The 26785-nt window shown below is 51.8% G+C and overlaps 1 protein-coding gene across 4 annotated transcripts; it reads left to right on the top strand.

The window, feature by feature from the left end:
* Window positions 1–1971: 1971 nt before the first annotated feature.
* Window positions 1972–26320, top strand: Mxra7 (matrix remodeling associated 7). Of its 4 annotated transcripts, none has more exons than XR_004945687.1 (5): window positions 1972–2272; window positions 13657–13720; window positions 17723–17816; window positions 18847–18934; window positions 21845–23131. XR_004945687.1 is itself a non-coding variant. In XM_036197177.1 (5 exons), exons 1-4 carry the CDS (start codon window positions 2015–2017, stop codon window positions 18878–18880), a joined length of 450 nt encoding a protein of 149 aa, XP_036053070.1. In that variant the 5' UTR covers window positions 1972–2014; the 3' UTR covers window positions 18881–18926; window positions 21845–23131. The 4 variants fall into 4 exon arrangements, 3 of the variants coding, with proteins under 3 accessions (XP_036053070.1, XP_036053069.1, XP_036053071.1); XM_036197177.1 differs by having other exon boundaries at window positions 18847–18926; XM_036197176.1 differs by lacking the exons at window positions 18847–18934; window positions 21845–23131 and adding an exon at window positions 25209–26320.
* Window positions 26321–26785: the final 465 nt, after the last annotated feature.

Genomic DNA, 26785 nt, shown 5'->3' with positions numbered 1-26785 from the left:
AGCTCTAGTTCCAGGAGATCCAGCACCCTCTTCTGGTCTCCACAAGCACCAGGATTTCACATATATACCTGAAAGCAAAACACTGATAAAATAAAAGTAAATAAACCTAAGAAAATAAACAGAAACCTGGATTTGGGAGCAGGGTGTAGTAGCTTACACCTGTAGTCCTAGCACTGGAAAGGATCAATGCAAGTTCAAAGCCAGCCTGGGCTATTGAATGAAATCTTGTTACTCAAAACAAAACAGGATGTGGTAGGATGATGGGGGCAGTATGTGTGTGTGTGTGTGTGTGTGTGTGTGTGTGTGTGTGTGTGTGTGTGTGTGTAGGGGTGTGTGTGTGTGTGTGTAGGGGTGTGTGTGTGTAGGGGTGTGTGTGTGTAGGGGTGTGTGTCTTAGACTAAATAAAATAGGCTCCTATACTTTGGCTGTACATCCTGTAGAGGTCAAAAGCCAGGAACCTAGAAGCAAACTCCTTTGCATTGTATAGTTGAGCCTTTCATCAACTACTACTAAGAGGAGACACATACATGTCCCTTAAAACCAGTGACTGTTGCTATAGAATTGAGCTCTCCCTGTTGCTGGGGGATCTTCCTGTCACAGCTGGAACTCACAAGGTAAGATAACATCTTGTCCAGGAGAATGTACCTCAGTGGTAAAATACTTAGCTGGTATGCTTGGGATTCCTTCCCAGTCTAGCATTTAGCCAAAGTTGGAACCTCATTTTGTTTTAGCGGAGACTGCTCAGGTTGGTCTTGAACTGGTAAGTGACCTACCTTCTCAGCTTTCCAATAGCCCAACTTCTTTCTCTTCTTTTGAGACAGGGTCTCATGTGTCTCAAGTTGGACCCAGACTCACTGTGTAACCCAGGTTGGCTTTGAACAACCAAAAACTGGGATTACAGGCATGCATAAACAATCCCAGTAGAGTTTGTTTGTGTGTTTGTTTTCCATCAGTCCCTTTTTCTGACAGACTTTGTTCTGTATTTATTCAGAGTAATTAGAAGATGGGTGGGGAGTGCTAGGGAAATACATACACAGTTGGACCCAGTGTGTTCTACACTTTAATCAATAGAACCCTAGAAAAGATACGGAAAAACAAAAACACCCTTCTTTTCACCTTATTCCAGCCCCTTGCTGAAACCGAGATGAGAAGCCTTCAGCAAAAACTCACGAATGCCACAGCTGTGGGCCATGGCTGCCAGTAACCCACTTCATAAGAGATTTCCCAGACAGGGTCATATATGCAACCCTGGCTGACTTGGAACTTGCTATGTAGATCTTACTGTGTTTGAACTCACAGAGAACCATCTGCCTCTGCCTCAGGATTGCTGGGATTGGGATCAAGGGCGAGAGCCACCATGTTCCATTTTGAATTATTTTCCTTTTGGGGGAATTAAGTGTTCAGTTTCCATGATCCTCCTTGGACTTGCCTCCACACCTTACCCGGTAGTGCCCAGATCACCAATACTCAACGATGAGCATTTTTGTTTGCGTGCGGTGTGTGTTGTTTTGAGACAGGATCTTCTTTTTTTCTTTTTTTCTTTTTCCGGAGCTGAGGACCGAACCCAGGGCCTTGCGATTGCTAGGCAAAGCGCTCTACCACTGAGCTAAATGCCCAACCCCCTAGAGACAGGATCTTCTATGGCCCAGAATTTATCGTATCTGAGGAAGACCTTGAATTCCTGATCCTCCTGCACCTATCCACTTTTCAAGTGCTGGGATCACAGGTCTGCAGATCAAACTTCTGCACAGGGCTGAAATGAAGCCAATTTAAAGACAATGAACAATGAGCCTTTCACCTAATCCAGCAAGCCTGAGCTGAGCTGGTGCCCCAGAGCGTCAGCCAGCGAGGTGTGGGCTTTCCAGCGCCTCCCCAGGTACGCACTCCAAGTCACTCTGAGAGCGTGAGGGGGCGTGGTTTGGGGCGAGACTCCGCCTCGGGGCGTGGCCTGCTGTCGGGGCGCGGCGGGCTCCCTCGGGGTCCCGGCGGGCGGGCACTCGGCGGCCGCGGCGCGATGGAGGCGCCGGCCGAACTGCTGGCCGCGCTGCCCGCGCTGGCCACGGCGCTGGCGCTGCTGCTTGCCTGGCTACTGCTGCGGCGTGGGGCGGCCCCGGAACACGCGTCCCCAGCGGAGGCCCCCGGGGCTCCCGCGCCGCCTGCGCCTCCCGAGCCCTGCTCCCCGGAGCCCGCACCCGCGGAGCCGCGCCAGCCCGAGCGCATGGCGGAACCGGGGGAGCCCGCGGCGGAGGAGCCGGCGGACGAGGGGAGGCAGGTACGCACCGGGGCAGCCGTGGGGTACCCGGTAAGACACCCACCAGCCTGCCAGCCGAACCTCCCCAGGAAGGGCCGAGCTAGCGGCCGGCAGGAAAGGAGGGTTCCTACGGCCGGACGCTCCATCCTCCCCCAAAGTGAAGCTGACCTCCCTCCCTCCCCGCTCTGGCGTTCCTGGGCCTCCCACGGCCGTTGACACTGCCCTGCACCCTCTTCTCTCCCTGCTTTTGCCCACCCGTGCCCAAATCCACGGACACGAGCCCTACTTCAAGGTCTGAAGTGGAGTTAGCTTACTCTTGACAACACAGTACTTTGGGATGGGGTGTGCGAGAAGGGAAGTTGCCTGTCTTTTAGGTCAACTTGAAATCCAGATTCCAGAGTCAATGTGGGCGTTGTATGAGGCTGGGAGGACTGGGCTGGAAGGAAGAGCACTTGCCGGGATGCATGTTATTGTCGTTTTTAAACTGCTTGTAGGTTTGACACCCTCAATCCCCACCCCCTGGGTTGCAGACGAGCCCGGCTTGTGTGGAACAAAAGGTACAAGAAGCAGCTACCCCACCACCAGCGTCCCCACCTCCTGGGGGCTGGCCATGCGCTGACCAGGCCTTCTCCAGGGTATCCCTGATACACTCATTCGCTGATGCACTGGGTTGGATCCTGGTTTGCCCCAGGTTCCTGGGATTTCACAGCTCCGGGCCAGGCCACCCACTCTGGTATTTGGTCAGGTTTAAACACTTTGTTCTTCTGAGCCTTCATCCTGAAGGCAGGATGGCTAGGACAGTGGAAGCCGTGGGCTTGCTGCGTTGGTGTGTGGTCGGCGTGTCTGCGGGAGCCTCCTCTTGCCTTGCTGGATACAATGGTTTGCACCGGACTGAAGCTCTTGGGACAGGAGAGGCGGCAGCGAGCCTGGGCCCAGGCCTTTCTCTTTGCTGAGTCTGCCAGACCCCCGACCAGCAGGCTCTTTGCTTGACAAGTGGGTGACTAATTGTGTCATTAGAGTGGCTGAGAGGAGAGCTATTGTGTTCCACCCAGGGAGCCTGGAAAGCTACTGGGGGCTCACAGACCTGGGGTGAATGGCAGGTGGGGCTTGGGATTCCTCTCAGGCCACCCCTGGCCCTCTCCACCAGCCCTGTTTCAAATTGTTCCTCTTTCGCCCAGCAGTAGATTTTATCTAGACCAGGGTGTCTTTTAGCGGGGCACAGTCCTATCTTGATTCTTTGGAGTAGGTCAATTTCCTCAGGAACTTCCTGCAAGGATTTTTGAGACACTCATCCTGCAATGGGGTCAGTATAGTATTGAAACAGGGGCCTTCATATAATTAACCCGAGTGGGCATTTCGGACTTTTTCTGGTTTTGGTTGGTTGAGGCAAATTCTTGACATGTAGCCTGGCCCGGCCCGGCCTGGCCTGGAGCCCACTATGTACTCAAGGCTGACTTCCAACTGAAAATCCTCCTGCCTCAGCCTCCCAAAACCTGGTGGCGCACACCTTTATTCTAAGCACTCAGGAGACAGAAGAGGACAGAACTCTGTGCGTTCAAATCCATCTTGGTCTACATGATGAGACCCCCACCCCCACTCCAAAAGAAAAAAACAAAACAAAATCCTAGGATTATAGGCGCTCACCACCACACCCGGGTTAGTGGATGCTTTGGAGGACCAGGTACAATGTAGGGAGCTCAAGATGGCAGCGAGCTATCCTGAGGGAATCCACTCAACAGTAAGGCGGTTTCCTCATTTGGAAATCAGGCCCATCGCTTGTGAGCATGGACGCTGGCCAGCTCCCTGGACTCCTGCCTGAAATGTCAAGTGGTCAGAATCCCAGGTGAGGGCAGGCCTGGGAGACAGGTGCTTGTGTGTCTTCCACACTCCCCGGCAGTGGGCTTTAGTACTACAAGTTGTTGCTTGAATTGGACTCAGGCACTTCCAGGTGTTTCCAGCACTTTCTTCTGATGACCACCCTAGTGAGGAGGGCACGGTGTGCCCCCAGGGAAGATAACTGGGGTTGGCATGAGAAGCTCTGGCTGGATGATGCCCTCAGTGGAGGCCTCCTTCACGGTCCCTAGGTGAAAGGCAGCAGCCAGGCATCAGGAACCATCCCACCCGCTGTTGGCCGGGAGCCACCACCCCTGAGAGGCTTAACTCACTCTCCTCACCTCATCCCCTCTTCATTTTCCATTAACTACTTCCCTCCTAATCCAGTCTTCTTTCCCAGCAAGGCCTGGGCAGGCTGTGGCAGCTGCAGCCTCTGCCTCACAAAGCTGATTATTGAAAAGGATCTGGAGCCCAGGGAGGCAGCCCTCAGCTGCTGCTGTAGATCACTGGGGCAGCATCCCCCTCTTGAAGGCTGGGTGCCCTAAGGCCAGGGACCAGGTGGTGGGAGGAAGCAGTTATAGATGAGGCCTGAGTGCAGCAGACTCAAGGGGGTTGGGGGTGGGGCCAACCTGAGGTCTGGAGAGGCTGGCCTTCCTCCCCACTCCCCAGCAGTTCACAGCCCAGGCAGGACTCCGAGAGGTAGATTCATGTTATTAGAATGTGTTTTTACCTCTCTCATGGGGATTACTTGGGGTGGGCACACCTAGTTCCTGCAGAGAACTATGGGACAACAGCGTCTGGACAAAAGTTGGTCCTCAAAGCCAGGGAGCAGAGCTTTCTTGATGCTGATGTGTATGCTGGGGTTTTAGGATGGTCAGGTCTCCTGTGACATATCAGTACCCCAGCAAGGTCATGTCTATATGGGGAGAGTCCCCGAGAGACCATGGCACAGGGTCATTCCAGTGACTCTGGGGTTAGATGCTTAGTCTGTACCACAGTCAGACCTCCTGGCATGTGGGTTCTAGCTCTACTCAAGAACAAAATAAGAGCTGAGTGCTGCTGTATTTATCCGGTATACTGTATATTTGGAGACAGAGATAGGAGTCTTATTGAGTCCAGGGACCAGCTGGGGCAGCATAGCAAGACACTCTCAAAAGAGCAAAAAATAAACACACAGTAGGGGCTTTGTTAAAAAGATTCATTTATATTTATTTTTATTTTATGTGTGTGAATATTGCATGTATGTGCACTACATGCAAAGGCCAGAGGGTGTCTGGTCCCCTGGAACTGGAATTACAGATAGTTGTGAGCCACCATGTAGGTTCTAAGAACACAATCCAAGTCCTCTACAAGAGCATCAAGCGCTGAGCCACCTCTCCAGTCCAGAGTAGGGACTTTTGTGTGTATGGTGCTTGGAGTGGAACTGAGGCCTGGGGCAAGCTTTGTACCATCGAGCTAAATCTCCAACACTGAGACATTTTTAAGTGTGGTTTCAGGTTTCAGTGCTGGATTTTTTTTTTTTAAAGATTGATTGATTGATTGATTGATTGATTGATTATGTATATAGCATGTATGTCTGCAGGCCAGAAGAGGGTGCCAGATCTCATTACAGATGGTTGTGAGCCACCATGTAGGTGCTGGGAATTGAACTCAGGACCTCTGGAAGAGCAGTCAGTACTCTTAACCTCCGAGCCATCTCTCCAGCCCCCTGAGTGCTGGGCTTTTTGTGTGCAGTACTGACACTAAGTTTCTATGGAGAAAATGTCCTTGAGGGCTAGAGACGTTGCCCCATGGTAAAACACTTGCCTGGTTTGGCTGAGGTCGTGGGTTAGAGTCCTAGCACTTATAAAGGAGAGAGGTCAGAGGTCTATTGTTAGAGATACAGGCTAAAATCTTTTTATTTCGCGTGTGTGCTCATGTTCGCACAGTGCCCATATGGAGGTCAGAGGGCAACCCGTGGGAGTCAGATTCAGGTTGTCAGGCCTGCATGCTGGAATTGTCTGTCAAGATTTCAATAGTTACACAGAGCATGACAGAGAGAGAGAGAGAGGGAATGAGAATGGACAGATGGCAAAATTGGTGTGTCTAGGCGAGGAGTGTTCGAGTTTCATTGTATTGCTCTTTCAACTTTTTTTGGTTTTTCCAGACAGGGTTTCTCTGTAGCTTTGGAGCCTGTCCTGGACTAGCTCTGTAGACCAGGCTGGCCTCGAACTCACAGAGATGTACTTGGCTCTGCCTCCCAGTGCTGGGTTAAAGGCGTGCAACACCACCGCCTGGAGGCCTTAAACTCTTGGTGCACCTGTTTCTGCCTCTTCAATGTTGGGATTGCAGATGTGACCACCACATACACTATAGCAACTAGTATGTTTTTAAAAATTAAGTTTACAATGCCGGGTGGTGGTGCACACGCCTTTAATCCCAGCAGAGCCAGGTGGATCTTTGTGAGTTCGAGGCCAGCCTGGTCTACCAAGGGAGATCCAGGGAAGGCGCAAAGCTACACAGAGAAACCCTGTCTTGAAAAACCAAAAAAAAAAAAAAAAAAAAAAAACCCAAAAAAAATTAAGTTTACAGGTGTGAGTGTTTTGTCTGTGGCATGTATTCCACAGAAGCCAGAAGAGGATGTCAGATTCCCTGGAACTGGAGTTATAGAGAGTTTTGAGCTACCATGTGTGAACAGGACCTGGGTTCTCTAAAGGGCGTCCAGTGCTCTTAACCACTGAGCTGTCTCGTCAACCCTAGAAATTACTTTCTCAAATTTAATGTTAAGTGTATGTATATGAGCCTGAATATATGTCCACAGGCCACGTGCATGCAAGGGGGCCTACAGAGGTCAATGGAGGGGTCAGATGCCCTGGAACTAGTTACAGATGGTTGTGAGCTGCCATGTGTGTCCTGAGAAATGGAACCCATGGGCTACAGAGTGAGTTCCAGGAAAGGCGCAAAGCTCCACAGAGAAATCCTGTCTCGAAAAAACAAAAAAAAAAAAAAAGAGAGAGAGAGAGAGACTGAATGGAACCCAGGGCCTCTGGAAAAATAGTGCTTTTAACTTTTAACTAAACCGTCTTTCCAGCCCCCATAGAAATTATAGGCATGTGTCACCATACCCTCTCCCAAGCATTTCACCCTTTGGTTGACAGCGGGGAGCAGAGACTGCAGAAGTGGACCAGCACATGGCTCAGTGGGTAAAGGTGTGTGCCCCTAAGCCTGACAACCTAAGTTGCATCCCCAAGGCGCACATGGTGGAAGGAGAGAACTAACCCCCACAAGTCATCCTCTGACCTCCACTTGTGTGACATGGTGCACACACACACACACACACACACACACACACACACACACATGCATGGACATGACACTAAAAAAACAAAACAATTTGCCAGGTGGTGGTGGTGCACGCCTTTAATCCCAGCACTCAGAAGGCAGAGGCAGGCAGATATCTGAGTTCAAGGCCAGCCTGGTCTACAGAACCAAGGTTACACAGAGAGACCCCATCTGGAAATCACCTCCCCATAATAATAATTAATTTTTTTTTTACATTTTAAATTTTATTTTGGGTGTAATTTTATTTAGATGTTTTGCCTGAATGTATGTTTGTATACCTAGTGCCCTCTGAGGTCAGAAGAGGGCATTGGATCCCTGGAACTGGAATTAAGGATGGGTTATGAGCCACCATGCAGATGCAGAAAACTGAACTCAGGACCTCTGGAAAAGCAGCCAGTGCTCTTAACCTCTGAGCCATCTCTCCAATCCCTAAAATTTTCTTAATTACACACACACACACACACACACACACACACACACACACAAAGCGGAGATTGTATAACCCCAAGCTATGGGTAAGGGGAGTTCCTGGAATGGTTTTTCTCTTGGGTAGGTTCTTATTTTTTTGAGGACTTACAGTCTGGGCCAAACCACCCACAACTCCCACTCCCAGGAAATCCGAAACTGGCTTCTCCTCTGATCAAAGCCTTAAAGAGATTTTAAAAGCTGTCCACCTACTCTGTGTGTGTGGATGTGTGGGTGGGTGTGTGTGCTTGTGTGCGTGTGCACGCACTCCTGCTGGTGATAGAACCAGAACATTATCTGCAAGTGCTCTAAGCTCCTGAGGACGACAGTCCAGCCCACCTTACAGTTATGTTCAGTTTACCCAAGTCCTCCATCCTGACTTCCTGAATAAATGACTGCATTCCCCAGCCCTCTCAATTCCGACTTCATCAATCCCTTCTTGATTTTCTTCTTTCTATTTTGAAATGTGGTGGATGGATGTCAGCCCAGCGTTTGTCCTGGGGTTGGGTACAGTGCAGACTGCTGCCCACAGGGCTTTCCTGTGTTTGTTTCATTCTGGTTTTATGAAGCGCCTGGTGTCCTCTAAAGCCTCTCATGGGAGCATTGCCCAAAACTGTTAATCTGATGGAATTGAGTCTGCCATGCCTGCTCATTTGAGTGGGTTTGCTTAAGGCTGGCCAGTGTGCTCTTGACTGGGCTGTGCTTGGAGCCCGGGATGGTGTTTTTGGACTGGATGTCTGAACAGGGTAGGGTTGGTGTATGAGTGCTAGCCAAAAGAACAGTGAGTCAGTCCATCTCTGTCTCAGTCTGCCCCCCAGCATACACACACTCCTCTCTCCATCTCCATTCCCCACTTTCCCTGCGCTGTAAGCCAGCCCTTAGCCAATGCATCCTTATGTGCAAGTGTGTCTCATGCTTGGGATTTCCCCTTTCCCCTCCCCTTCCCCCTGTTGGAAAGGTTCTGGTGTATAGTATCCACTGAAGGGCTTCTGGGCCTGCTCCACCTTTGCTGCCTTCTAGAACACCCCGCCACCATCGTTCTGATGGTAGTGAAGGACACCCAAATGCATTCACGAAGCCCTCTCCCGTCTCCTGCAGATACCCGTTCTCCTCAGGTGTCTGTCATTGTCTGCCTTCTTCCCCCAATTTTTCCTCTCCTCATGCTCCCCACAGCTGGTTAGGCCTGAACTCCTCTTTTCTCTGCCCCACAAGTCCTCTTGCCTGTCTCCCAGAGCCTCCTCCCAAAGAAGCAGCCCCCCTGTAGTCCTGCTGGCTGCTGTTCCATGCCATGTCCTTGCAGCCTGCCCGATAACCTTTTCCCAGGCTCCTGCTGCCCATGTGCCCTAGGCTGCCCAGCCCCACAAGCTCCCACTTTGCCTTTTATTAACCCAGAAGCCTCCTTGTTGAAGCATTCTGCAGCTTCTGCTGCACAGGATGGACTCCAGCCTCTAAGGCTGATAGACCTTGATCACAGTGCTCACTGTCCTCACTGGTGTCTTCCTCATACTCAGGCCCGGGTCTAGACGCTCATGTTGACTGCCTGCCTGGTATACCCAGGCTGCATCTTTATACAAGCCCTGTGCACATCCTGTCTCCATGCCCTTGACCACGTTAGCAGATGTAAATCACCCTCCTCTCTGCTCTCCCTCTGCTCACTCGCCCATGCATCATCCTATTTGGCTCTCCTCAGAGCACTTAACCAGCATGAGGTCATCTTTTATTTTTGAGCACATTGTCTGTGCAGAGGAATGTCTGCACACAAGAATGAGAACAGGCCCTTACCCACCACGTTCACCACCCCTTACCCACCCCTACCACGGGTCCACCACTGCAGCAGGCACCGTAAAATCTTTTTTAATAAAGAACATGCCAAACCAGCAAAAATCGAAACAAAAACTTGCTGCTGGCTCTTTGCCAAAGGCAGGTCCAGTCTCCTTGTCTGTGCCCTCCTTGTTTACAGCCTAGCTAGCATCGCCCTGCTGCAGAACTTACTCCAAGCCTTGTCTTATGCTCCAGAGAGGTCGCATGAGAGAGGTAGATACTCTGTAAGGGAGTGAGCTCCCAGTTCAAGATGTGTTCAAGCAGAAACTGGCACATGTTTTACATTGGGTTCTTGTGTCTGCTGGAGTGCTAAGTATTTTCCTCCCTCTTAGGCCTGACGTGGAGCTCAGTGCACAGAGACAGAGAGCTGCCCCGTATTATGGAAACCTTGGCCCCTCTTACCGTCCTGCGGATCCAGGCACCAAACAGCTCTGAGCTGTCAGGTCCTGTAATCTAGGAGACCTCTGGCCAGACAGAGGGAGTCAAGGGACCCATAAGTGAATGACAAAAGGCAGATGACAGGCCCTAAAGACCATTATACCTAGCTGGTGCCACATGCCTGTAATCTAAGCACTTGGGAGGTAAAGGTGGGAGAATTGCAAGTTAGTGTCAATTGCAAGTTCAAAGCCAGCTTGGGCTACAGGAGACTGTCTCAAAATCAAAGAAAGAAAATGGAGATCGTGGGGTCTGCAGAGATGGTTAAGGGTACTGGCTGCTCTTCCAGAGGACCTGGGTTTGATTCACAGCATCTACATGGTAGCTCACAACTGTCTGTATCTCCTATTTAGGGGATCTAAGGTTCTCTTCTGTCCTCTGTGGCTCAGGCATGCACATGGAACCAGACCCGACATACATACAGACAAGACATCCATGCGTATAAAACAAAGAATAGGGGCTGTGGTTCAAAGGATACGGTGTTGTAAAAGTAGGGAAATTGGAGGAGAGCGGGCCTGCAAAAGGTGGAGGTGACTTGTGGGCGTGGGGGAGCAGGAGTCGGGCTGGAGTTTTGTGAGAGGCTGTGACTGAGTGTTAGGCTGTTGCCCTGAATAGCTGGATGGATCGAGAGGGCCCCTTGGGACAGTGGTTCGGTTCTGAAGAGAAGTTCCTTGCCCTAAGGAGCATGTCTTCTCATCAGCAGAGACTTAGTGAGAGGGGCCAAGTGTCCTCCTGGAAGCATTGTTTGGAGGCAGGGAGGTGGCCGAACTGATCTGCTAGGACCTCTAGGGAGAAGGGCTCTGGGTTCCAACTGGCTGGCACTAGCCAGCTCTGCTCTCCAGCCAGACTGCCAACCCCTCCTTGCCCCCCCAGGCAAAGATGAAAACTGAGCCTTCCACTACACACACACACACACACACACACACACACACACACACACAGCAGATGGGTACACACACACACACACACACACAAAACACACACACACGCAGCAGATGGGTACATACACACACATGCACGCACACAGCAGATGGGTACACACACACACACACACATGCATGCACTCACACCCTTTTCCTGTCTGGTGGTTTTCCTCTGCAGCACTGCCTGCCTGGGTCCTTGGGGACGCTGGTTGGAGACTTCCCCACCTCTGGAAGAAGCTAAACTGGAAAGTCTATCTGGAAGAAGCTAACTCAGAACGTGGGCAGCTGAAACAGTATCCCTCAGTTACACTGAGCTGAGACTCAGTGGGGTGATTGGCTTCTGCTTTGTTTTGTTGAGAAAGCAGGCAGGCTTATTTAGTGCTCTGCAGAGAACAGCAGGCAGGGCGGCCACAGAAGAACTGCCTGTGAGGTGATTGGCTTTGAGCCTCAGCCAGGCCTGCTGGGGGAGCAGCGGGGGGGGGGGGGGGGGGGGGAGACACGGGACGACGACACGGGACATCAGCCTGTGTTCCAGCGGCCAGTTTTCATGAGGTTGGTTTTCTGTCACAGGAAGCTTGCTGTGTGGGCTTGCCAGGGGCTGGGGGTTTAAACAACAGCAATTTTTTTTCTCTGAGGTCGAAAGTCCACATCCAAGGGGTTGGCAGGGTGCATTTCTTCTGGTGTGCCAGTGTCTCTGTTTATGTCTGGATTCTCTGATAAGGATAGAGGATCTTGGATTAAGACCCGTCCTAGGGACTGGGGAAGTGGCGCTTGCCACACATGCATGAGGACCTGAGTGAATCCCTAGCATCCACGCGCGCGCGCGCACACACACACACACAGAGCCACATCCTCAAGGCCTTACTTTATTTTATTTTTGAGATAGAGTCTTGCTATGTAGCTCTGGCTGATCTAGAACTCACTCTGCAGATCAGGCTGACCAAGAAGGCACAGAGATCCTCCTGCTTCTGCCTCTCCAGTGCTGGGAATTAAAGGTTTGTGACACTCTGTCCAGTTCCACCTTATCTTTAGGGACAGGATCTCTCCCTGAATCCAGAGTTCACCATTGTGTAGCCTGGCTAGCTGGTAAGCTCTGAGGATCTGCCTTTCTCACACACACACCCCAGCACTAGAGTTACTGACATGCACAACCCTGCCCTTCTTTTCCATGGCTCCTGGGGATCCAGACTCAGTTCTCAGGCTTGTGTACTCTGCCCACCTCCCCAGTGCCCCTCATAAAGTCTTTTGATTCTTTTTCATCGTCAGTGTGTGCAGACACCTCCTCTGCATGCCCTGTGTGATATACATGCCTGGTGACTTTGGACTGGTCGACAGTTTGGAGATCATATTAGCCAAGTGTATTTAGCCAGGAGGTACTTAATTCTCCATGTTTCTAGCACTGTTGTATGAAAGTCCTAGATAGCTGTTTGTAGTCTAGACAACAGATCTTCAGAGTGAGTCCCCTGCATCAACAGGGGTGTCCCCTTCTTTGACCTGCTCACCTTCCTTAGCTGCAAAGATATTTTGCTTTCCAAAACTGGGGAGATGTCTGGTCCGACAGGACACAGCCTTGCCGATGCTGGGGCAGTATGGCTCTTACCTAGCTAGTCCTGAGTCTTCAAGATCTGTTAAGTGGGAGCACTGGCCCTGTGTCCAGAGGAAGTCAAGGCCCAGAGTCTGCCTCTTGCGATCCATCACCATGCGGCTTGTGAAAGCTTTATTTCCAGGCTCAGCCTACTGTTCATTTGGGGAGCCTCCTCCTACAGAGGCTGGCTGCTTCTCAGGGTGTCAGGGGTACCCCAGACCTATGTCAGCGTTTGTCTCCAGTGCAAGCTGCACACTTCTACCCCTGAGCTCCCCCCCAAACCTCAAGTTTCCACATTGGCCTGCTATGCTTCCAAGCCACAGTTCCTTGGGCCTCTCATCTCCTCCTCACACCCTCCGGTCCCACATAGTCGGCCAATCACATGCCTCTCTCATCCTCAAACATTCCTAAAGTTGAAGTCATTCCTTCCTTCCACCAAGGCCATCCCAGGACAGGATGGGGTGCCTCTCCCAGCCATCTGTTTATTGAATCCATGTGTGGGAGAGACCAGCCTAAGGGGGTGGAGTTCCAATTTTGGGTAAATGGTCACTCAGCTGCCTGGAGACAGAAAATAACATCAGTTGAAAGAAGCCAGGAAGGACATTATCTTGGAATAGCTGGTCTGGGGAACTGGCCTTGGCCCTAGGTAGTGCAGCCAGCTTCCTCTGTGTCTCTCTTTACTTACTAAGGTGAGTGTGGGAGTCCTAGGCCACTTGCCAAATGCCTGCGCAGGCACTACCTGGGAATGGCCTACGTTGAGGGCTTGTGGTACCCAGGGGCCTCTGTCATCTCCTCCTCCTCACCCTTGAGTTTGCCCTGACACCACAGGTTCCACCATGGCCTCCAGACATGCTCACACTGGACCTCGGAGATGTCTTCCTCACTCCCACCACCACCACCACTTCCCCAGCTTAGGAGGTGGTCACTCTAGCGCCCCATCCCTCAGCCCACATCTCACCCTTTCCTGAGAGAGGACAGGGTTCAGCTAGCTAAGCGGCACTGACCCTGCCATTGTCTTGCAGGATGAAGAGCAAGACTCAGACAGTGAGGCAGGACCACCCACTGAAGAGCCTGAGGAAGAGGATGGTGAGCGGCACCCACTCCCAGGAGGCTGCAATCTTTGGCTCTCCCTGGGCCACTCTAGGGGCAGTGGGATCTGAGAATTGGGGGACCACGGGGCTTGAGGGTGGATGCAGTGAGAGGTGCTATGGGATGATCAGGCCAAGGCCCCACCCAGCCCTGAATACCTCCTTTACACTCTTGGTCCTTGCTTTTTTGTCTGTAAAACAAGTATTGTTGGGTGCGGGAGGCCTCACAGCTCCCTGGCTTCTCCTGGCTGTCAGGTCTCTTCTCCCCTTTACCAACCATGCCTGTCTTTCTGTTGGTGCTCTCTCTGGGGCATTTTGTTGGGAGGTCTCCCAGGAAATGGGGCTGCTTCTTCTGAGCTCTGGGTGGCTCAGATGGGAGAGAGGGAACCACAGGAACGTATGAAACCAAGAGGCCCCTGTGTGTGTTAGACAGACAGACAGACTGTCTGATCTGTCACATTTTATTTCTTTCAAAAAGAAACTGGAGAAAAACAAAAATATAATATTAATATTTATTGGATCAGTATAGCAAGTATAAAGAGTTTGGGGGGTTCTTTTTTTCGGGGGGTTGTTTGTTTGAGACAAGGTTTCTCTGTATAGCTTTGGAGCCTGTCCTAGAACTCTCTCTGTAGTCCAGGCTGGCCTTGAACTCACAGAGATCCGCCTGCCTCTGCCTCCCAAGTACTGGGTCTAAAGGTGTGCGTCACCACTACTTGGTGGATATTTCTTTTAAAAGAAGCAAGATCAGCTGCAGCTTTAAGCCAGCTGCTGGTAGGAACAATGGGAAGCAGGGGGCTTAGGAATGGGGAAACTGAGGCTCTTGTGGGTGTCAGCAGCAATGAGGCTCTGTGAAGTCCCCAGGCCCTCCAGAGAGTGAGCAGAGCTGTGGGTGTCTATTTGTACAGCCTCTGAGGGGACCCAGGCATAGGCAGTGGTAGGTAGGGATGTCAACCCCTGGCTAGCCAGGCCCATGCTCTCCACTCCTAGATCAAGTTAAGAGCTAACAGCAACTGTGGCCCAAGAGTCTATCCCTGATGGCATGGGTACCAAGGTCCTGTGAGTGACTTGAGCATGCAGAAGGGAAGTTGACATGAGTCTAGAGACCCCTGGGTTCAAACAAAGTGAGAGACCTACAGCCTACTGTTCCTGACTCAGCTGACACCCATAAGCCCTGGACCCAGCCGCATGCTTGCCCCTGAGTCCTCTCTCATCTGAGCACTATCCCTGGACAGCCCCCAGTACTCACAGCTTGCCACTATAACCAGGCAGCAGAGGGAGAAAGGCCAATGGTCTCAGCTGTCCAAAGGAAGCAAGGATTCCTTCCCCCTCCCCAGCCCCACCCTCGCCATCCCCTCTGCAATAAGCAGCTCAGCCTCCCAGGCTAATTGATTAGTATCGCTAAAATGACTTCCCCTAGTGACTCAGATTCATGATGCCTGGAAGAGGAAGCCCCCACCCTATACTCACTCCCCAAGGGCTCTCACTCCCAGCCTCCTCACTCTAACAAAATTGGATTAGGCCCACCACCTGTGATTAAGTTAAATCATCGGGCTGGAAAAGCATCAAGCTAATAAGACTTGCCCCATAAACCAGAACCCAGACCTGCACTAAGCTGGCAGAACTTTTCATGTTTGTTTTTCTAGAACAGCAATGCCCAGGTGTTGAGGTTCACTGGTTTTGTTAGTTCTGGGTCCATCCTTAGGGTTGTTTGTGAGCTCAGGCTATAGCCATGGTTGGCCTTCCCTGGCATGCAGGGTATTCAGGGCTTTGGGATAAACAAATGCCCGGCCCCTTCGATCCAGCGTAGCAATGCTGCAGTTCCTTGCAGCAGATTGGAGTTGCTCAGGGAAGCTCCCTCATCTGTCCACATCCTGGACTTGAAAAGCTCTTGGTTCCGATGATCCAGATGGAGCGGAGTTTCCTACTTTATTAGCCTAGCTGGGCAGAGTTTAGCCTGGCCAGGAGGTGGGGGGTTTGGAGGGCTTAGGTTGGGGGGAAGGGCAGGTTTCAGAGGAGAACAACAGCCCAGCTCTGCCTCAGATCCCCAGGGCCACCATCTCACCCCAGCAAGAGCCTTGGCAGCCAAGCCAACCCTGTTGACTCATATGCCTCTGTCCACTCACCCACAGTCACCTTGCTGTCCTGTACCCTCTGTATTAGTTGGCCTAAAGCTTAATGAGGGCCACGCTGGCCTGGAACTCACAGAGATCTGCCTCCCAGGTGCTGGGAGTAAAGATGTATACCACCACACCTGGCTTCATCAACACTCCTGCAGCCCCACCCCCCAGCCCCCCCATCTCAGCCACCCTCTTCTAGGACCAGCTACCGATTTGAGGCTTTTCTGTGTACGTGTGTCTTCTGGTGGCTGCAGGAGCAAACATCTTTGTAAAAGGCAGAGATAGTTTCCTGAGGAAGGGCTCCAACCTGGGCAGCTGCCTAGTGAAGACCCCGGTCCTCCTAAATGATGAGGGGACAACATGGCCCCTGTAGAATGTTTGCGTTCTGAGATCATTTCCAGAACCTTCTTCCTCCGAGCCAGCGCCCTTTTCTTCCAGCTTAGCGTCCATCTATGTGATGAGTGAGTCGGGAGCCTGACCTGCTGTGAAAGAATGTGGCGGTGCCTCAGACTCCTCAGGCAGTAGAAGTTCTAGAACAGCAGCTGGAAGAGGAGTTAACAGTGTCCCTGGCTGTCCCCGTCCCCAGGCTTTCTATCTTCACAGGCATTAGAGAGAAGCCAGCCAGCCCGACATCCTCAGTCTCCCCAGACACTGAGGGGGTGCTTCCAAGCAGATTTTCTCATTAGGACACTCCTCTTTTGCCCTGCCTCCCTCTGCCGGGGTACCCCAGCATTTGTGTTGACACTGTGTCACATGCCCTGGCCCTTGTCTGCTGACACCCCCCAACCCCCACCTCACCCCACCCCCGTCAGACCTGCAGATTTGCCCTTTCTAAGGCCTGCAGGCACTGGAGGCTGCTCTCAGGTCCTGGCAGTCCGCCAAGCCTGTTCATTTGTACATCCCATCTTGGGCCTGATGTATGCCTTCAATTGCTGATAACCTGGGGGGTGGGGGTGGGGAGACAGAGCGACTGGGCCTGGCTGTCCCAAGCCTAGGAGAAGAGAAGGAAGGTCTGAGTCCCTGGGGCCCAGTGTGGGGACCCATGTGCTCCCTGAGATGTAAGTGGCGTTTGCTGTAGGTATGACCAGCATAAACGGGTTGAGGGAGGCCACTGTGGCAGGGGTTGGATCTGGGGTTGGGAGGTGATCCTCCCCTTGCAGGCAAACAATAGAACTCTTGGCTAAGAGACAGGCAGACAGCTCTGGGCTGGCTTAAACTGGCCTGGGGAGGGGATGACGTTTGGAAGATGGAGCAGCACAGGGGATAGTTTCTGTCTGGGCCTCACTTCCATCTGACCCCCATTAAAGACCAAAGCATAGGAAACCATAGGAGTTCATAGAAAGTACAAGATGAGCCTGGGGTCAGGTGCTGGGGTGAGAAGATGATGTCACTGTGGCCCCTCTGAAGCTGGGGCTGCTTTCAGGCTGGTACAAGTACTGTGCATGTGGCTTGGCCTCTCTGACAAGTTTTCTCTGTGTAGCCCCAGCTGTCCTGAAGACCAGGCTGACCTTGAACTCAGAGATCTGCCTGTCTCTGGCTCCTGCTCCTGAATGCTGGGATTAAGAGCATGAGCCACTACCACCCAGGTTGTTTTGTTTTGTTTTGTTTTTCCTCTACCCACTGAGCTATGTTGATAGACTGTTTCTTTGAAAACAATCAGGAGAGCTGAGGGTGTAGTTCAGGAAAGAATGCTTGCCTAGCCTGGCATGTGCAAGGCCCTGAGTTTAATCCCCAGTTAACACACACAAACACACACACACACACACACACACACACACACACACACACACACACACTAACCATGGAAAGGGGGTGCTGCTGAGCATCAATGGGGACAGCCTAGCCTCCCAAGTTGGTGATAAACTTATCTACTGTCCCCACAGGAGCGGCCTTCTCCTTTAAGTACAGCCCTGGGCAGCTGAGAGGAAGCCAGTACAAGCAGATGATGACCAAAGAAGAATTGGAGGAGGAACAGAGGTAGGCGGCTTCTGGAACACTAGTATAAGGGCCCAGCAGGGGTGAGCCAGCCCACTATGTCCTCTTCCCTCTTGTGTAGGGGTGGGGATGTGCACCCTTTCTTGTCCTGGTAATGTTCAGCCAGCCTCAATCAAGGGAAGACGCCCCCCCCCCCAGGGGGCCGGCAGCACAGGGGAGGGCGTGAGAATAAAGTGGAGCCTGTTTCTTGATTCTCTCTGCCTGAAGCCTCCCCAACCTGGAGAAAAAAGAGACAAGAATGAGAAGCCAGGAAAGGGCCGGAGCAGCCTCACTGTTCACTTAGGCGAAGAGTCTCTGACAAAACCAATTTGTCACTTGAGGACAGAGAGATTCTTGGTGCTCATCCATCTGGCAGCTTCCCTCCTCCCGGCCCCCACCCGCCGCGTCACTCCCTATCTGTTCCGCTCCGCACAGCTCACGGCAGCTGGACAGCTTCTGGTTTCCTGAATCAGGCCACTCTCCCCTCCCCCACCAGAGCCCCCAGTGTGTCCATCAGGTTCCCCTCCACATTTTATCTGGACTGCATGGGCAGCTGAGTAGGCTCTGAGCAGTAGCATGGCCAGGGTGGCCACAGGAGGAGCTGAGTTTGCAGCAGCCCAGCTGCACCCTCCACGTGCCCCTGCTGTCTGCCCCCAGCAGTGTAGGAGCAGAAGCCCTTGCATTGAGAACAGCACCGTTTTCCAGACCTGGCGCCCAGAGGAGCTGGGGTGGGGGTCGGGGGGATGAGCACTGATTCATAAGCAAGAAGTAGAAGGCTGAAGCAGGATGCACAGCTTAGCCGCCCTCTCTAGGCTGCTCCAGGGCCACCAGCTTCCCTCCAGGACCACAACCACCCTGCTTGCAGATCCTGTCTCCCCGCCAAGATGCTGCCTCACAGGAAGCCTCCTCACCCTGGGTGCTGAGGGATGTCGGTGTGGGTGCAGGCAGGAGAAAGCCCTTACCATGAGAGTCCCTGAGTCCTTGGATGATGCTGCCTCTTGTTGTGACCCCATTTGCCACCTTTATATTTCAGGATTGAGCTGACCTCTGACCTCACCTCCCTGTAGCGAGTCCTTTAGTCCTGGGCCACAAATGTTCTTGCAAACCCTTGTGGTAAGGAGGTTGGTTTCGTAGACTAGCAGTGCTTCCTCACGTTGTCTGCTAATGTGTCCCCAATGCCACTGATGTGGTCTAAATCCTCCTCCTCCACCTTCTTCATAACCAATTAATGCATTTCGTCCCATCTGAACCTGTCTTGTTCTTCCCATGCACGAGAAATCCCAGACATAAAAAGAACCTTTCCCAGGGGCCAATTCAGGTCCCTCATGGACCTAAGGGGTCCAGCTGGTTTGGGTGCTAGTATACTTAAGGGGGGACCATCATCTCTGAGACCTGGGTGCTATGGGAATATGCATACATCTTGTGAGGTGGCCATTGTGGCTTTGTTTCACCCAGAGGAGAGACAGCTGGTTGCATGCATGACAGAACCCTGAGAGGCCCTGTAACCCCTCCCATGCCGCAGGGCAGGCAGGACTGTTGATCTTCAGAGCTGGGCCTGCAGACCAAGGCCTTGGCTGCTTGTGGCCCACTCCCTGCTGATGGCAATGCAGAGGGTAGACATGGTCACTCATTTTTCCAAGGCTATTTTGGAACTCCTGTGGCAGAGCTGAGGTGTTGCCATAGATCCTTCGAGGGTTCAGCCCTGCCTGGAGAGGCGCATCACCACCACCATCACCATCACCCACCCACTCCCCGTCCCACCACCCCAGCCATCCCAAGCATTCCTGGGGGTGGGGCTTTGGCAACCTCATTCTATCCACTCAGGTTAATGCACTGTGGGCCTTGAGGGGCGGTCAGAGTACGAAGCAGTTAGGGCTCAAGTTTGAAATCTGCCGCCGTCCCTTGCGGTCACAGTTAGTGGGTGGCAGCTAGGCGTCAGTTTGGGGTCTGCCACTGCCCCTGTGTTCAGAGCTGAGGGCAGGAAATGAAAAGGCAAAGTCACTTCTGTGTCATTTTGAAAGACAGCAGATCCCCAGTCTCCAGGGGACCCCAGAGCACCCACGGATGCTTGGTTGTTCTGTGGGCTAGAGATTGTGCCGAGGAGCTGCTCTTGGGGTGAGGAGGGAGTCCCTGACTCCTCTGCATAGGGAGGTCCTCACTGTGTGCAGGAGGGGCTGGTGGAGGTCCCAGCAGGGCCTGAGTTTGTGTTCATTCCATGACCCTATCCAGCATGCTTCCTGTGGCTCTGACATGCCTGCCCTCCCCATCTGACATCTGCCTGCTCTCCCTCCCACCCCTGCATGTGGCCGCAGCTGAAGCTGCCGGGGGCACCCCTGACCACACCACTGTGCCTCATGTGATGCTTGGGGTTCCAGAGGCTGTTCAGTTTGGCTTCGCCTTTCTGTCTCTGGGTTTTGGAGAGGTGATAGTTACAACACAGATCGGGACCCAACTGAATTTGGAGAACTGCCCTAGAACTATCCCCTGAAAAATAGCACAAATGTAGGACCGGGGAGATGCCTGCTACCAAGCCTAATGGCCTGAGTTTGATCCCTGAGACTAACGTGGTGAAAAGCAAGAACCAACTCCTGGGACTTGTCCCCTGACCTCCACATGTGCACCTCCACAACGTATACACTCACAGATCCACGCAAAGCAAATAAAAATGTAATAGTAATAAAACCCATAATGTTACCATCAAACTAATGAAACCATCCTCAAGCTGGTAAAGTCCAGTCAGCTCCGTCCCTCCCAGACAGCCTTTGTCCAATCCTAGGCTGGCACAGGGAGCACCTGGTTGACAGGTAAATGCTGCACTGCCTCTCATCTTGAATGACCAGCTGGGCTACCATAGCTGCACCTAGAACCCAGCTCTGCAGCACCCGTTCCCTGCTCTGCTCTCCCCAGGCTCGCTCAAGGTCCTTGGGGAGTGTCAGTACAGAATCAAGAGGTCCCAGTGGGTTCTCTGATCTCCATTGAGAACGCCTGCCCTTGGATCTGCTCTAGACAAAGCTGTCCAGCTCCTGGGAGGTGGCTGGGCAGCAACTGCTCCTGTCCTGGCTGCTGTGCACACTAACCTTTCTGAGTTCTCTCTGAGCAGACACACTCCCCTCCCCTGCTCCCCACATTGGCTCTGTCCCTGCCTTCCCCCTAAGCCTCTCTTGGGGGTGCTCCCTCCCTCTGGGTGAGTGGGATCATTGGCTACCAGGTTTCTGACAGCTCCCCCCAAAGCAAGAGGCCTATTCACTCCACAAGCTAGCGAAACGGCAAAGCATGACAGGCTTTGCAGCTTGGCAGGTGTCCCATCTGCTGGTTCCAGAGGAAAGCGGAACCCAGCTTGTGCACTAGGCTGTGTGGACAGGTCAGGCAGGGCCCCGCACTGCTGTGGCTGGCAGTCTGAAGGACTCTCAACTTTTGACTCGTGGAAATAGACAGGGCCTGAGAAGAGCGTTACATAGGGCAGTAAGGAAGGTGGACCCCAGACCTTCCTACAGTTCTGGCTCTTCCTGAATGAAATCTAATGGCTGGAAGTATGCATTGACTCCAGCTTCCAGGAGAGGGCGCCAGAGGCAAAAAAATAAGATCACTTACCTTCAGAGTGCGTCAAGACTTTTTTTTTTTTTTTTGGCCCTTCTGGAAACCTGCCAGGGAAGGTACAGAGTCTCCTCACAGGAGACAAAGACCAGGCAGCAGGAAGTAAATATTACCTAGGGCAATAGGAATGTCATTAGTGTAACCAACCACACAGCCCAGGATCAGCGAGCTCACTGCCTGGCAGCTCTGTTTCTCAGAAGCTGGAAGTGGCAGGTGGCGGTAGCCGGCTGGGGTGGGGGGTGGGGAGACACACAGACACCCTCGGAGCCTGTATCACTGCAGTGTGCGGAGCAAACCGCTGGTCTGAGAAGGCAGCGGAGTGTAGCGTGGCCTCTGTGATTCCAACCGTCTGCCTTCTGTGCCCACTCTGTCCTGTGCTGCCTCTAAAGCAAACCGAGCAAGAAACATGATCTTTTTCTCCCCATTTCTCTTTACAGAACTGAAGAATAAAGAAGGTGCCCTTCTTAGCCTCCTCCTGAAGGCTTTCTTTCCTTTTGACACCTTAAAAGCTTGATTTAAAAAAAAAAGGGAGGAGCCCATGCAGGCTTGGGGTGGGGGCAGGGGGAGTTTGCCTGCAAATCCGCTGACTTGTTGGCCCACCCCAACTCCGGCTGGGCTCCCCTGGACTAGCAACTAGCAAGAGCTTCAGGACTGGTTTTGTCTCTGTCCTGATCAGAGGTGTTTATTGGGGGAGGGGGGGCTGCTTGCCAAGAATATGTATGGGCTCAGGCCCTGGGCTTCCTTACCAGCCATGCTTGCTCCCCACCCACCCCCACTTATGCCCCCACACCCGGTCCACACAGCTGCCCTGTGCTTTTGTTCTCACAGAAGCCAAACCACCAGATTTGAGATGAATGAAGTACAGCCCAACAGGGCTCACTTGCTGTCAGAGGTGGTCACACACACACACACACACACACACACACACACACACACACACACCCTGGGGGACGGGGGCCTTCCTTCTCTCTGGCAGGAATGAGTCATGCCAGGTACCGGCTTTAACAGGCCTCCTTTTGCCCCGCCCTACCCCAGGAGTCTCGGGCCCACCCACCCCCACCTCCCCACCCGTTGTACTGGAGGCCCCTTTACCAGTGTCCTCCTCACCAGCTCAGCTTAGGCTCCACTTCGGCTTACAATAGTGGTGTTAGCTTCCAGCAGACTTCTGGATTGTGTATTTTCTAGGTTTTTCCTAGGTGACTTTGAACCTCATAATCACCCAGCAGTCCCAGGTTAGTTTTTTCAGAATTTTATATTTGACAGTATTTATACCAAATGACTCTGACGTCTTAGACTTGTTGAAGACATTTTTTTTTTTCCTAAAGCACTAAGTTTTTAGAAGATTTTCCATTTAATAGAAAACTAGAAAAATGTCCAGCATCGACTCCTAAGCCTCATGCTCCTGGCGGCCTTCTCCTGTGCCTAAGGACTTGGGTTCGGGGCCTAGGGCTGAGCAGGCCACAGAGCAGCAAACATAACTCAATGCCTTTGACACAGAGCCATGTGACCAACAGAGTCACACTCACTTGTTCCTAAATAGCAATAGTGAAGTCTCTGTCTAGGCTGGGGCTTCCTCCACACCGAGGAGTGACTTCTGGACATCGTTAGTTAGGCTTTTGCGGAAATCTGAGCGTGGCTTCTGAGCGACAAGCCCCTCACACTCCTGGCGGCTTGGCTCGATATGTATAGCCTGTGTTCTGGCCAATAAAAAGTTAAGTAGAGGACCTTGGTTACTGTGTGTTTCTTCAGTTTGCTTTCTTTAAAAACAACAACAAAACCTCTTTAGAGACAAACTTTAAACTCCCTCTCATTTTGATGATCCAGCAGAGCACAAACCCATATGCATACCCAATTACAAATTCACAGCCCAGGGATGGAGAGATTGGTGTTTGGCTAAGAACACTTGCTCTTGCAGAAGATATGGATTCTGTTCCCAGCACCCAGATGGTGGATCACAGCTATACATAAATCTAGTTCCAGGGGATCCAGTTCTCTCTTCTGACCTCTAAGGGCATCAGGCAAACATATTATATACGTACATATAGGTAGATGAAACTCCCGAACACATAAAAATAAGTAAGTATATACCACAGCCCTGTGGGTATGGGGTGGTGGTGGTGGTGGTGGTGTACAGCTGTGATCCCAGTACCCAGAGGCAGAGTTTACATAGTGAATTCTAGGCTAGCAAAGTCTATATAGTGAGACCATCTCAACACGCCCCTCCCCCAAGAATCCTAAAAATAATAGTAATAATAATTATAATACACAATCATCATGGGCACCAAAGATTATGGACAGTTCATCTTTAAGAGACAGTGCTAAACGTATCTGACAGTGATTTCATCCATGCCTTCAGTAAGCCCCACTCTGTTTACCATACCTCTTTTCTTCTCATAGTGGGGTACAAAATGTAGCCTGCATGTCCCTCTTCCTCTTACACAGAACTGAGTATAGACCTAGCTTGTCTAGACCAAGGAGGGTAGGAATTGGGACAGCAGTACTCCAACGTCTGGATGCTCCACTAGACAGAAAACCATTCGTTGAGTGGAGGAATTGGGGTTGGGGGTGGGGTAGAACTTACAGTAGAAGGAATGTCATTAAAAGCACAAGTCCATCCACGCCTTTAATCCCAGCACTTGGGAGGCAGAGGCAGGCTGATCTCCGAGTTCGAGGCCAGCCTGGTCCACAAAGCAAGTTCCAGGAAAGAACTACACAGAGACACCCTGTCTCGAAATAACAACAAAAATACAAGTCCTAGCCTGGCATGCTGGCGCACATCTTTAATCTCAGCACTCAAGAGGCTGAGGCAAGAGGATCTCTGTGAGTTCATGGCCAGCCTGGGATACAGAGTGAGTTCCAGGACAAAGTGAGGACTGTATCAAAGACAGAAGGAAAGAAAAAGAAAAAGCCTAAGAGCTAACACACGGGGACGGCCTCTCCAGGCGGTCCAGTGGCTGACAACTTCGCTGAAGCCTGCTCAGGGCTACAACAGCTGCAGCAGCCATGGCCCTGGGAAGGCTGAGAGCCGAGCCTGCAGCTGTGGCCCTCGTTCTCTCCGGCCGCAAAGCAGCAGTGTGCCATGGAGGGACAAGAAACTTCAGAATCAAGAACTCAGGATAGCAAGGTGGACAGGATGCAGGGCCAGCTGTCACGCACAGGGCAGTGCCGTAGAACAAACAGAACCACACATGTCCCCAGCTTCAGCTGTTCAGCCCAGCCTTTGTGTTTGCCTTGGGAGTCATTCTGCGCTGGTCAGATGGTGTGGCGGAGTCTCGTAAACCACGAGGCAGCCACAGAACCATGTGGTCAACACCGAGGTCCATCTGCATCCACACCCACTTTGTGTACATAAGGAAAAGGTGTCTCTTTCTCTTGGCAGCAGAACTCCAGGGGCTAGATAGATTTCAACCTCCCCTCCCCATTGTCCAGCACTTTTGCCTACACATCTATATGCCCCATTGCCCTTGCTTCCGGTTCACTGTCTAAACTGAGGCTGCTCCTGACCCCTTATTCTCAGCACACCAAGCCACATAACAGGGCTCTCTTCCTCCTTGCCTCACCGTGCAAATCACCACAGGCTCATGAGGAAACTGGGCCACAGTGAACCTGAGACTCAGGATTTCAGGGCTGAGTGTCAGTGCAAACCACCTCCTGCATTTTAAGTGGGTCTTATGCTGGAAAGCAAACGTAGTTAGAAAAGAGGAGAGTCTCCACCTGGCCGATGGCACAGGTACCACCCCCACCCTCACCCCCACCCTCGGTCGGGAGCATCCTTTTCCTCTCATCCTCTCTTCTCAACAGAGTTCAGAAAGAACAGCTGGCAGCCATCTTCAAGCTCATGAAGGACAACAAGGAGACGTTTGGTGAGATGTCTGATGGTGACATGCAGGAGCAGCTCCGACTCTATGACATGTAGGCCTGTCGTCCAGCAAGATGTCACCCAGGACATCCTGAGGACCCTGAGGGACTTGGTCCAGGCAGTTGTGATTCCCAGACTTTTGAAGGACTATCTTGTAAAAACAGAGACGTGTGTTATATAAGGATTCACTTGGCCTCTGCAATGTTTATATCATGTTCAAGGATCTGCATTGTTGTCTTCAGAGGAGGAAACCCCTGACCCCTCTGGCTTCAGCTCACTGGTGAGGGTCCACCTGTGTCATGTTCTACAGACCCAGGGCAGGTAGTCCAGGATTGCTGACGAGTGCTTGATGCTGGGACCCTAAGCATTCTGTGTAGACAGAATACAGGGTGCCATAGGGGAAATGGGTGTTATCTAGTAACACTATACTCTTCATTCTGCCCAGGGGCATTTCTGGAAGTCGCTGGTTTGGCAGCCACAAGTCTGATTGAAAGGCTCAGCTCTTACCCTGGGGCCGAAGAGTGGGGTGGGTGATGGAGTAGTTACCACTGCCGAATCTCGCCTTCAGCAGTTACACCATGCACAAGCGTGGCACACAGGGAACGATGCTGGACACTGTAGACAGAAGAATAACACACACAACAGGACCTGGGGCAGAGCATGTGCTTAGCAAGTCAAGGCCCCTGAGTTTCAATCCCAGCACCAGAAACCCTTCTCCTCAAACCCATCCCCCACAACAACAGTGTGATCTGTACCCTGGGTGAGACTAAAAGGCCTTTAGAAAATGAGAAGCTGCCAGAAAGCTTCGGGAATAAAATAATGCCTGCGTGCCAAGGTAGGACCACTCAGTGATGATGGGGATGGACCACAGCTGCTCCTTCGTGCCCACCAGTCCTACTGTTTGTCACCCCACTTTGCCAGAGCAAACTGAATTGAAGGTTTGCTGAGGACAGGAAGTGGAACGTTCTTAAAACCAACTTTTATTTGCTAAAATAAAATGAAATCAACATAAAGACATAACTCAAACTATGGAGAGCAGAATTGACTTTTTAAAGATTTATTTTAGCCAGGCATGGTGCCACGTGCTTTTAATCCCAGCATTCAGGAGGTAGAAGCAGGCAGACCTCTATGAGTTCAAGGCCAGCCTGGTCTATAGAGTGAGTAACAGGACAGCCAGGCCTACACAGAGAAACCCTGTCTTGAAAAACCAAAATTTTAAAAATTTTATTTGTTGTTTTTTTTGTTTTTTGTTTGTTGTTGTTGTTGTTTTGAGACAGGGTTTTTCTCTGTGAAACAGGCTGTCCTGGAACTCACTTTGTAGACCAGGCTGGCCTCCAACTCGTAGAGATCGGCCTGCCTCCCAAGTGCTGGGATCAAAAGCATGAGCCACCACCTGGTGTATCTTTTCTTTCTTTTTCTTTTTATTTTTTGGTTTTTCGAGACAGGGTTTCTCTGTGTAGCTTTGCACCTTTCCTGGAACTCACTTGGTAGACCAGGCAGGCCTTGAACTCACAGAGAT

Source organism: Onychomys torridus, chromosome 8 (assembly GCF_903995425.1).
Source record: "Onychomys torridus chromosome 8, mOncTor1.1, whole genome shotgun sequence".
Classification (NCBI taxonomy): domain Eukaryota; kingdom Metazoa; phylum Chordata; class Mammalia; order Rodentia; family Cricetidae; genus Onychomys; species Onychomys torridus.
This window is presented reverse-complemented; position numbering and strand designations above follow the sequence as displayed.